The sequence below is a fragment of the Neovison vison genome, chromosome 1 (genome assembly GCF_020171115.1).
Source record: "Neovison vison isolate M4711 chromosome 1, ASM_NN_V1, whole genome shotgun sequence".
In the NCBI taxonomy this organism is placed as follows: domain Eukaryota; kingdom Metazoa; phylum Chordata; class Mammalia; order Carnivora; family Mustelidae; genus Neogale; species Neogale vison.
Window position 1 is genome coordinate 73,788,971 of NC_058091.1, and position 13,066 is coordinate 73,802,036.

Consider the following 13,066-nt stretch of genomic DNA (forward strand, 5'->3'; position numbering starts at 1 on the left):
AAAATTCTAAAATATGCAAACAAATAGTACATCAAATAAAAATGTAGGGGGCTACAAAAATTACATTTATAACCTCATATTCATTTACTCTATTCTAAACATGAGAAGGATGTTAGTTAAAAAAAGTGCATGTTTACAAGATTTTGCAACCAAGTTTTTCAACATATTTATTAAAATACATCTCATGACTTGAAGAACTCATTCTGTTACTAAAAACTACTTCCACAATTCAGCTTCTTTGTGTACATTTTGGAAAAAGTCATTTCTGGATCTTATCATTCTTCCCTGGAGACCTTGCCTTTGGCAATTACAACATAGCAGAAAAAAAATCCTGAACACATGTGCCATACCTTTTCCAAATATGAGTTATCTACCTCTGTCTTTTGTGAGCCTCTTAGACAGAGATGATATACTTAAGTTTAAATTCAAGATTTTCAGGCTAACTTTTATTTTAAGAACCTAATCTTTTAGCTTATTCTTCTAGAAATGCTGAAACCATGAGCCTGAAAGATCTTATTTTATAAGTCTATAAGCATTTAGGAACCACTTGTGTAACGGCTATTCCAGCAGTAGGAGAAATCAAGCTTTTATCACTTTACTGTATTTATCACGATATATCTCCATGAATATTTATGATACATATCTCACAATCTAAATGAGAAGACTCCAGGTAGCATTATTATTTTGATATGATGTTTGATATAGTGTCCTGACCAGAGTTCATTATTATTTTTCTATTTGGTTTCTTTGTGTTCAGATAGCATGTATGTAAGTTATCATCAAGAGAAGTTAAGAAAAATATTAAGTTAGGGAAGTAAGAAATGAAGGGAGAAGTGGTTTCCTTCCTATGTTAAATTTCTGGGCCACTTGAAAAAAACTTTTTGAGACATATACAAAGATGAATAAAGATTAAACAAAAGTGGAACTAAATCTGGAATTATAAATGTGATCTACCTAAATTTTTCCAGTTGGATGAAGTTCTTTTAGTAAATGTAAATGGCAATATATCCTACTCAGAGAAGAGGAAAAAACACCAGAAGAAACTTTTAAGCCAAGTTTATGTCACAGGTTATTATTTTAAACTTCTTGTGCCATTATTTATCTTATCTATAGCTAGTTTTAAAAACTTACATTTTCAATGTTAATATTTAAGTCAAGTCCTAGCAAAATATACTAGAAGACCACATTCTCAAATGAAATACTAGTATCATAATTTAATTTTTCTATTGGATAAGGTTTTCTTCACTTATATTTTAAAAGTTAAGTATGCTGAATACTGATTAGTAATGTAGAATCTTTGTGAAAGAATAACATGAGCAAGGGCCACCTGTAAGTCATTAAATTTCAAGAAAATGTAGCAAACATAAGTAAATGTACGGCTATGGGAGTTTACCAACAAGTCGAGTGATGAAATATTTGATTTCCAAATCCAACTTTTAAAATTTAAGATGTTTTAAATTAATTGGTAACAAATGCCAGAAAGACCTTTTTCACTAGCCAATTTTCATTCCTTAAACCTAATTTTAATGAAAACCTCTTACAAATTTACGAAAGCTTGAAGTTCCCTTTAAAATCGTCCATGTCTTCAAAAATTTTATCACATTAACTACTTGATTACTAATAGCAACAGCAGGCTGGATACATTCTGATAATGGCCAATTCTTCTGGTATAGTCAAAGACATTTTGCAAAGTACCAGTGATCCACATTCTTTCTTAAATGATCAATGTTCATGTTTGCACTCTCCCCTCTCTGTTCCACTAAATTTTATTCAAGTATCTATAATCTTCCTTTCCTATATGATATGATGATTATCTATATAAATATCTCAACCTTCTACTGGATCCTAATTATACCTTCAGGATAGGGGTAATAACCTATTCAGTTGTGAATGCCCAAGACTTAGCACTGTGTGTGGCCACAAAGTAAAAATTCAATAAAACCATGCTGAATGAAAGAATGAATTAAATAAAGAACAGGAAGTTCAACTACAGAGGCACCCAAACTCCTTTCAAGCTGCAATTCATTGAGAGGATCATTTATTGGCTCAACAGAGCTGCCAATAGGTACATAAAGCTATATAACTTTCTTTGTAGGCAGTGAGGTAGAGGACATTAGTGAGAAAGATGGAAAATTATATTTTAAAGGACAACAATTGCAGGTCTCCTAAATGGAAACTTAATTACTCTAAAACACCATATTAAATAGTGTATTTCTTGGCAATCATGAGACTTCAGAACAAGCTCTAACACAGAGTTATTATTTTTTAATATTTTATTTATTTATTTGAGACAGAGAGCACAAGTGGGGGAGCGGAGGAGGAGGAGGCTTCCTGCTGAGCAGGGAACTCAACATGGGGCTCCATCCCCGGACCCCAGGATTATGACCTAAGCCGAAGGCAGATGCTGAACCAACTGAGCCACCCAGGTGCCCCTCTCACAGAGTTATTTATTATTGATCTAATAGGTTCTATAATATGGTTTATAAAGTTAGTGTAAAAGTAAAATAATCTGGGGATCAAATGTCATTAATGCTTGAATTATATGTATAAAATATAGCCTTAATGATTTACTTCAAATGTGAAATCAGCATTAGAAACATGTATTGGGGAGCCTGGGTGGCTGAGTCAGGTAAGTAAGTGTCTGACTCTTGGCTCCAGCTCAGGTCATGATCTTGTGGTCATAGGATCAAGCCCTGCACTGGGCTCTGTGCTCAGTCGAGTGTCTGCTTCAGATTCTCTCTCCCTCTCCCTCCCACACTCTCTCTCTCTCTCAAATAAATAAGAAACATCTTTTAAAAAATACTGTAGAAAAAATAATGAATAATGTTTTTCTGAAAATAAATAAATTGGAAAAAAAATACTGTAGAAACACATATCCATTTAAATATTTTTAAAAATGCTGTGTAACCTTTAAAATAGCTTTAGCTACAAAAGCTTACAACCTAATTGTACTACTCTGATTTGTAAGCAGTGAAAAAAAAAATATGTTTACGGCTGGTGTTGCTTCACTACGATCTTGTACCACATAGTATGAGATCTCATGTTTATGAGGCTTCTCAAAAGTTTTTTAGGTACTGGAAAGGATAAGAAAGATAATGACCCAAAAGACAAATACAGGCCTAAAATAAAAAATGCATCATTTTTCCATCAAGATCAAATTAACACACATCTATAGCAGTTTATAGTTTTGATATCAGACTCTCTTTTTAAAAACTGCACATCTATAGTAAATGGAATTGATTCTTTAATTTCCCTTTCTATATTTTCATTGCTAGTGTAAAGAAAGCAACTGATTTCTGTGCACTCATTTTTTATCCTTCACATTACCGAATGGCTGTAGGAGTTCTAATAGTTTGGGGGTGGAGTCTTTTGGGTTTTCCATATAAAGTATCAAGTCGTCTGTGAAGAGAGACAGTCTGACTTCCTCTTTGCCTATCTGAATACCTTTTCTTTCTTTTTGTTGTCTGATTGCTGTTGCTAGGACTGCTAGTACTATGTTGAGCAAGAGTGGCATGAATGGACATCCTTGTCATGTTCCTGATCTCAGTGGGAAGGCTGTCAGTTTTTCCCTATTGAGAATATTTGCTGTGTGGTTTTCATAGATAGATTTTATGGAGTTGAGGAATGTTCCCTCTATCCTTATACTTTGAGTTTTAATCAGGAACGGATGCTGTACTTTGTCAAATGCTTTTTCTGCATCAACTGACAGACCATGTGGTTCTTCTCTCTTCTTTTATTGATTTGTTCTATCACATTGATTGACTTGCAAATGTTGTACCACTCTTGCATCCTAGGGATAAATCCCACCTGGTAATGGTGGATAATCTTTTTAATGTACTGTTGGATCCTATTAGCTAGGATGTTGTAAAGAATCTTGGCATCCGTATTCATCAGGGATATTGGTCTGAAATTTTCTTTTTTGATGAGGTCTTTGCCTGGTCTGGGGATCAAGGTTTTGTATCAACATGGATGGGACTGGAGGAGATTATGCTGAGTGAAATAAGTCAAGCAGAGAAAGTCAATTATCATATGGTTTCACTTGCGGAGCATAAGAAATAACATGGAGGACATGGAGAAGGAAAGGAAAAGTGAATTGGGGTAAATCGGAGGGGAAGATGAAAGATGAGAAACTGTGGATTCTGAGAAACAAACTGAAGGTTATGGGTGAGCCTGGTGGTTGGTATTAAGGAGGGCACTTATCGCATGGAGCACTGGGCGGGGTGCATAAACAATGAAATGGAACACGAAAAAACTAAAATAAAATTAAGATGTTAAAAAAAACCCCTGCACATCTATATTCTGTGATTTACAGCCAACATACAGTTTGGTTGGTATACCTTTCAGGATTTTAGATACAAACAATAGTATTAAATGTTTCCTAAGAAATAAGTGAAATAATTTGTATCAAATTGTGAGAATTCAAATAAGCACATTTTGCTAGTATGATTGTACCTCGTTCTCCCTTCTGACACTTCTTTCTTTGCACTGTACACTTTCTTGTCTCACTGGTGGGGGGACACAGGTTACCCTTTGCTGACGGATGCTGTGTTATTTCTCGGACCCGCGTTTCAGTCCCTCTTTTGAAACCACACGTTTTTCCTTTCTTCATGCATGGACTCCAAGGACTCCATTCACTGGCCTCACAGTGCACTGAAACAGAACAGCAGAAGCAGGCTCAGCGGGTTCACAGATATTTTCACAATTTTTTAAGAAACAAAAATATTTGCTTCTATCAATACTTGTTCAAATTCTGAGAAATCCTGTAGAACAAACTTGGGCAAGATGACTTCAAGAAAACAAAGAGAAAGGGAAAGGTAGAAATATAATATTTTCATGCTTATAAAGTATCAGGTAAACTTATTCTTGAATTAGGTTTACTTTTCACTCTAGATTTATAAACCTGGGCGCTAATACAATTACTCGCAATTGACCAAGGCTTTATTGATTGATCCTGACCATAACATGATAGACTAGTCATTATTATGTGCTACAGATCTGCTTCTTGAACTTCAGCGTGCAATAGAATCACCTGGAGGGCTCGCTGAAGCACAGACCATTGGACCCCACCCCTGGGGTTTCTCATTCAGTTGTCTGGGACCAGGTCTGAGAATTTTTATTTTTATTTTTTAAAGATGTTATTTATTTATTTGACAGACAGAGATCACAAGTAGGCAGAGAGGCAGGCAGAGAGAGAGGAGGCTCAGCAGGGAGCCTGATGCGAACCTGGATCCCAGGACCCTGGGACCATTATCTGAGCCGAAGGCAGAGGCTTTAACCCACTGAGCCAACCAGGCACCCCGAGAATTTTTATTTTTAACAATACATACGGTGCCGATTTGCATGTACAAAGAACACCTTTGGAGAACTTCTGTGCTAGATAATGGTTAAGCAAAAAAGGTGTCCATGGGATGTCCATGTTCTGCCTTCAGCTCAGGTCATGATCCCAGGGTCCTGGGATGGAGCCCTGCATTGGGCTCTCTGCTCGGTGGGGAGCCTGCTTCTCCTTCTTCCTCTGCTGCTCCCCCTGCTCTCTCTCTACGCCAAATAAATAAAATCTTAAAAGAAAAAAAAAAAAGGCATCCAGGTCATTGACCTGGATTCACTGCTTTTTCCACTTCATGTGCAGTTGAATACTTAAATATTATTTATTAACAGGAATGGTTCAGAAATAGCAGCATCTATTTTAAGTGGATTCTGGGTCAATTTCAGCTGAGAAACTGCTTCTAGAATCAATGTGAAGAAATGATTTCTAAGATGAACAGATGTAATTTTTCTAAAGCTTCTTCTGTAGATCCCCCCCCCTTTTTTATATGTATTAATCTCTTTTCTCAATCATGGCTTTCCAGAGTCTTGTAACAGATTTCTGCACTTCTAACCAAAGTGAGTATCTGCAAGATGCTATTATTCTATTTTTGTTCATACAACTTCCTAATTTACAATAGCTGAAACAGCTTGCAGCAATAATTCTTTAGATGATATAAGATTCTTTCCATAAAACATGTTTCCATTAACCTTTCTTGCTGCCTACTGATTTAAAGGATCCTTATTTTAGAGCAAAATTCTTTCACGCAACCTCAAAAAATATAACCTAAATGTTTTAGAAACTTAAATTCTTTTGCCACACATTCTTTTACATGCTTTTATAGTTGCCATCAGGTATCTGAATGTAACACAAGAGTTGAACGCTAATGACTAAATTAGTGAATTTAAGTTTCTGTGACTTAAATGAACCTTACTGAGCCACTCTTAGTTTTCATGTTTAGTTCTAACATAATGATGTTAGTCAAAGAACAGAGCAACAGGGGTGCCTTGGTAGCTCAGTCAGTTAAGCACCTGCCTTCGGCTCAAGGCATGATCCCAAAATCCTGGGATCAAGCCCCACAATGGGCTCCCTGTTCAGCAGGGAGTCTTCTTCTCACCCTGCTCTTATACTCTCTCTCAGTCTCTCTCAAAGAAATAAGTAAAATCTTTTTTTTTTTAAAAGAAAAGAGCACAAAGTCACTTAATGATATTGTATCTTTTGCCAATTAAGGACATATCTCCCAACCTGGTATTAATGATACAAAAGCAGTGAATTTTTAGCACAAATAAAACCATCTCTAAGAAAGCAAATGGAAAAATAAAAATCAAAGTTTGTGAGCTATCACTTTGTCTAATATTCATTTATTGCCAGAACGAAGAGGACTAAATTAGAAAAAAAATTACCTGATGTGAAAATGACCAGAACATTGGTGTTTTTTCACAGTTGCAAAGGTGGTCTAGACAAATGTGTATTTAGACTTTAGAAAAAAAGATTTTTAAAATTACAGCTAGGAGTCCTTAGTCATATGACTATTGGTTCTAAAAATGAAATTCTCTTTCTTTCTTTCTTTTTTTTTTTTTTTTAAAGTAGGCTCCATAGCCAGCATGGAGCCCAATATGGGGCTTGAACTCAAAACCCTGAGGTCAAGACCTCGGCTAAGATCAAGAGTTGGATGCTTAACTGACTGAGCCATCTAGGTGCCCCGAAAAATGAAATTCTTTTTTTTTTTTTTTAAAGATTTTATTTATTTATTTGACAGACAGAGATCACAAGTAGGCAGAGAGGCAGGTAGAGAGAGAGGAGGCTCAGCAGGGAGCCTGATGCGAACCTGGATCCCAGGACCCTGGGATCATGACCTGAGCCGAAGGCAGAGGCTTTAACCCACCGAGACACCCAGGTGCCCGAAAAATGAAATTCTAATGACAATCTTAGATAATTCCATTGAGGAAGAAGGAGGGAAAATACTGAAAACTTATGAGTTCAGATATTAAAAAGATCTAAAAAAAGGGGGGCTAGTTATAAAGCCTTGAGAGGTAGAGAGGAAGAGAGTTTTTCCTAGAGAAATACTGTAGAATGAATCTATAATATTAGTTTCTAAAAATATTTCTGGAAAATTGGAAACTTTGGAAAACATGTAAAGATAACAAAAAGGATTGTGATTTAAGTTACACTCAGGTCGTTAAATGAATGATACAGAACTGGAGCATCATTTGGTTAAGAGAAAACTAAGGAAAAAAACAAAATCACTCATTTTCTCTATTTCTTCTATTTTCTGTATTAAAAACAATATTAACAATGGAAATCTTTAACTATTCACTAATGAAGCAAGGGTCTCAAAAGTGTCATTAGCTTCCTGTCCCTCGAAGTGGCCGTTTTGTGATCATCTTAAATGCTCTAAGAGGGATTCTTGAATTGGGAGAAAAGCTGAACTAGATGCTCCCACCGGTAATGACCTTATAACACCATTACTCGTTTGCTCTCATTCTTGTTGACCAATTGCATGGTTCCATTAAGAACATAGCAAAGGGCATGTTCCTTGCTACTCACTGTTCAAAGCTGGGTATCTTCCTCTGTGAATACTTGAACAAGGCCAACTCTCCAAGAGGGGCAAAAAGGATGACATGAGGACAGTGCACAGAAAGGACGCAAGTATCTAGAGCATGGAATAGAACTCTATTCTCCTGTAAGACTGGGTTCAATGGACATTATGCCTAATTTGACAACAAACCACGAGGAGTGGATATGTTGAAACTTAAGTCTTTCCCCTAGCTTTACATCAGGGTGGCATTTTCTCTGTATATGACCTTTCCTCTAAATAATAATCTGGGTAAGAAACAAGTGACACAGTATCAATTTCAGCAAAGGGAGGGACACCTTCTTCAGTATCTTTGGTGAGCACCAGAGAGCTAGAGTCAAGATACTAATAACTGGCCAATAACTCACAATGTGTCCTTGGAACCATTATTTCATGCTCTCGGTCATAGTTTCATCTCTGTTAAAGGAATAAGCTTTAATGTTTCTTTGTGCCAAGCAAGCAGGTCATCATTTTTCGTGAAATTCCAGGGCAAGCTCAGTCATGGCTCACCTACTGCTTGTTGGTTAGAGAGCACATGACAGGAGGCATCCCTTTCAGCAAGTGACAAGAGAGAGCCCTGAACCAAAGTCATGGATTTGCACTATTACCCTGTCTAGGTCATTTACACCTAACTGTTCAATGAGCCAGATTCACTAAATGGCTTTTAGATTGTTAACCCCTATTCTTAAACATATAAATTACTTAAATTTAACTGTGTTAAGAGATTGTTTTTGAAAAAAAAAAAAAGAAAAAAGAAAAAAAAAGAGATAGTTTTTATCTAAATAGTAGGAGAAATTACCAGTCAGCTTTACTAGTTAATCCAACAATGCCAGGTGCTAAATGCTCTCTATGATAGAAAAACATTAATACATTTATGATAAACAGCCTTTCAAGGACTGAATGCTACACTTTCAACAGCTAAGAGAATCTAAACATGTGCTCTTTTTTCTGGGTTGAGAAAGACCACAAAATTTCTGCAACTCATCCTGAATTTCTGTCCTTGAGTACTCCCACAGAACTGTTTCCTATTTCTTCCACAGTTTGGAACTTATTACCTTTAATCATCAGCCCTCAGGACTTACAAAGAGATGGACTTGAAGTGTTTTCTCATGTATGTTTTACCCTATTTCGAAGTCGTTTCTCTGTGTCTTTACTGACTGGGGGGGGGAGACTAAACTAAAATGAGCCATGAACTGTTTCATGCTTGCTGTTTTCCAGATGCTTCTGAAATTATCTTTAAAATATCATCTATTCATTTCATTCTTCTACGAAGTTTGTTTAGAACTAAGTGTTTCTTGTGGACCTGAAACAGGTGAACCACCACATTAAGAGTTATTATTCTACACTTTTGATTCTAATAGATCTATCTGTGCGGACCGCAGGGGAGTCCTGGAGACTATCTTGTACTGAATCAGGAGAATATTTGCGTGCATACGCCAATATCAGTGCAGCATCAAAGGTTCTTGTAGCTCTTGCCCAGGGGATTTTGAGATTTAGTATGCTGTTTTCCCTTTTGACTTAGCATCTGTTCCCCAACTGTTCATCAAACTCATAGCTGTAGTAGCTGTGCAACACTCAAAAGAGGGAAAATAGAGCCTGACAGTGATCCATTATTTAGACAAACAACTGGTCTGAGGGACGTCCCTCCCAGGAAATTCAGCCTGCATTTAATCAGACCCTGTGACTTGTGTCCTCCTGTTAGTCTGAGTGAGTCCCAAGTCCTCTTCTTGTTTCTGTGCAAGTAGGGCATTTCAGCAAAGCAGTGCAAGAGAAAAAAAGTTGTATTTTCAACTATATCAACTCCAGTTCTGTAGATCTGTGGCTCATCTACTGAGTGTCAACAGACCATACCAAGAGAGTGATTTCTCCTCTTGGAAAACAACATTACTCATGTTTCACCTCAGACCTAGGTGTTTTGTGAAACTCATCCTAATGTGGAAATTTAGTTTAAGACCAAATATATATATATGTGTGTGTGTGTATTATATTAAGACATATGCAAGTATGTCTATAATAAATTAAGTAGAACTTCACTGTATCATAATGATATAAAATAAATATGTAATGATCAGAATAGCTGAAAGAGTTGCCAACAGTCTCTCAGAAATAATGGGGCACCCATGGGGTGTTAAATTATATTGTGATACATGCTGGGTAAGGCTGTGGGAACTCTATTAAGATGGTATCTTTGTAAGGAAGGATGAAGAAGGCCTCTTGGAAATAGTCTCTCAGGTAGTTGTGAAATAAGACTTGAAGCAGCACTTCCATGGAGACTGACATTATCATTTGAGGTGTTTCTCCTCCCCTATAAACCTTCGAGTTCCTTCTCACCAATACTGACGCACTCCATGGTATGGTTGTTGGCTTCCAACCCTTCTGGGCAATTGTCAAGGCACTTTCCAAGGTGTAAGTAAAATCCACTTTTACACTTTGTGCAGAAATTTTTGTTGAAACAGGTATCACAGTCAGCTTTGCATTCTGAAATAGAAAAAAAGGAAAGAAATATGCTTTCATTATCTTCACTTATCTATTGCTGGTCCAGGTCTGTATACTTACATTATAGGCACAGGAGACTTTTGTGTCAAACACGCTTAGGATTCAAAATTAATTTGCCAGACTGAATTATGAATTCTTCCACAGTCATTCAGTTGATATACATTAGCCATTGATTTTGAAATTATTGTATCGATAGCCCTATGAAAAGTTTTTGGCAATATGTCTATTGCCAAAAATGTTTATAAGACTAAGTATTTATTTATATTAAATGACAGTAAAAAGTGTTTGATCAGAGCTTTAACGAAATATACTAGATACTGCTTTTGGGCTCTTTTGGCAGTCTATTCATTCATTCATTCAACAAATATTTGATTGTCCACTATGTGCCTAGCACTATTCTAGATATTGCTTGACAGCAGAGCATACAAGAGAGATAAAGACTTCACAGAGTTTACATTTTAGGAGGGGAGATACAATAAATAATAACATCTGACCCTTATATAGTGATTATTGTAAGTCAGATACCACTGCAAATATGTTATAATATTAAGTCACTTAAGAGGTTTAAGTTGTGGAGGTTATTGTGAGGACAATAACCCAGTGAGACAGCTCCTATTTTAATTTCCATTTTATAGATAAGGAAACCAAGGCTCAGAAAGATTATGTAACTAACCCAGGACCACAGAGAAAAGTGGTTCCAGAGTGATAAGTGCTCTGGAAGCAAGAACTATGGCAAATGACCGATAAGGGGAAAAGGTTGATTATTGTGAGTAAGCAGGTCATGGAATGCTTCCCTGAGAAGGTGACATACGAGCAGAATCTTGAATGAAAGAAGAGAGCCAACCAAGCAAAGATGTAGGTAGGTAAAGAGCTTTCCAAACTGTCAGAACAGTAACTGCAAAGCCCTGAGGTGGGAAGATCTTGCAAGAAGACCAGTGATGTCAGTGGAAAATCGCTGAGATGCATTCACAGGAGAAGAGTAGGAGAGGAAGGCAGGGCTACGTGTGGTGTATGACAGAGGAATGATACTTCTGAATTTAGATTCTAAAAAGTTACTGTGTCTACAGTGGGGAGAGTAGACTTTCAGTGTCCAGATGAGAGGGGATAATGACAGTGTTTTCAACGTTCATTTCCAACAGATAGATAAATGTTTCACTGGCTATACTGGAATCCTTGAAGCAAATACAGCTGAATTTATTCTTTAAGTCATTAAATACTTGGATGTTATGATCATAATGGAACTCAGATGGCATTAATGGTTACTGTACTTTTCTATACGTTCCATGAGTAATAATCAGGTTCTCAGTGTTTGCTTTTATAATGTAAAACAACAGTAACACAAAAGTTGAGTGCTTTTTGCAAGAGGTGAAAATTTTCCTGCTCTGAGGGCTAAGTCCAAGTATGGTTTATTCTAATTATCAGGTAATTTATCATTATTTCCTGAACACTGAATATCACAAATACTCTAGAGGCCAATAAATCTGGGAAGTCCCCAAGGATGAGATAAAAACATAATGCCATGTAGCACTTACTTGTACACTTATTTATATCTGGATATCGAGTTCCATAATATCCACTTGGACATGAAGAGAGACACACTCCAATCTGCTTCATGCCAATTCTTTCCAGAACAAAAAATAGTCTGGGCTTACATGACAAACATCCATTGTAATCTGAACACGTTGCACAGCCTCCTTGGCAGCCTTGACTGACGTTAGGATGCACTGAAGGGACAAATGCAGAAAGATAAAAACAAATGTTAAATTATAAATACAGAAGTTCGATGACATTCTCTAGGCAGATGGTACACTTTTCATTAGGTTTCAATTGGTGGTAAAGGGTGAATGAGTTGGAATTTTCGTTTCCCTTTTCTATGATCTACTATTTCCCTTTAATACATACATAGTTTTTAATTAAAAGTTCTTAGAGTTTGGGAATTTGGAAACTAAGAATATACTGCCTCAAACTATTTATAGATCTCTCTCACACACACATGCACACGCACACGCACACGTAATGAAAATATTCTCATTGAACCAGGATCCTGGAAGATTGGAAACTGGATAATTTTGCACTGAAATCAATGCACATTAGTTTGCTTGTCATTTATGTGGTGGATGAAAAGCATGCATCTAATTTCTTCAAGCAAGGATGACAACATAGATGAAGGTTTAACTTGAGCAAGGATACTTCCTTTTAGGATATCTTTTTTCAACTGTGGTCTGTTAGCGAACACAGTTTTACCCTTTGTTCCCATGTAAATTGATTGTGAAACTAACATAGTTCCTTGGAATCCATTCTCCCATGCTTTCTCAAAATAATTTCCTTTCACAGGAGTTTTATATGTATCAGTTCAAATTGATACAATGAAGAAAATGTGATATTTATCTTACTAGTATTTCCACATGATCATATGTGGTTATTTATATTACTAATTATAATTCATAATATTTATAATGTTCATTTTATCTTTTTTTTTTTTTAAGATTTTGTTTGTTTGACAGAGAGAGAGGCAGCGAGAGAGGGAACACAAGCAGAGGGAGTGAGAGAGCGAGTAGCAGGTTCCCTGCTGAGCAGGGAGCCCAACGCGGGGCTCCATCCCAGGACCCTGGGACCATGACCTGAGCTGAAGGCAGATGTTTAACGACGGAGCCACCCAGGCACCCCTAGAGGAGAGAATTCTTATGGTTCTT

General features: G+C 36.6%; 1 protein-coding gene across 2 annotated transcripts in view; it reads right to left on the reverse strand.

Annotated features, from left to right (window-relative positions):
- Window positions 1–13,066, reverse strand: part of RSPO3 (R-spondin 3) — an 89,133-nt gene that overhangs the window by 42,476 nt on the left and 33,591 nt on the right. For both annotated transcript variants that reach the window (XM_044249375.1, XM_044249386.1), the window contains exons 2-4: window positions 11,906–12,097; window positions 10,209–10,355; window positions 4,453–4,650 (exon numbers count right to left, since the gene is read on the reverse strand). In XM_044249375.1, coding sequence (XP_044105310.1) covers window positions 4,453–4,650; window positions 10,209–10,355; window positions 11,906–12,097 — 537 coding nt within the window. The remainder of the gene's footprint in view (window positions 1–4,452; window positions 4,651–10,208; window positions 10,356–11,905; window positions 12,098–13,066) is intronic.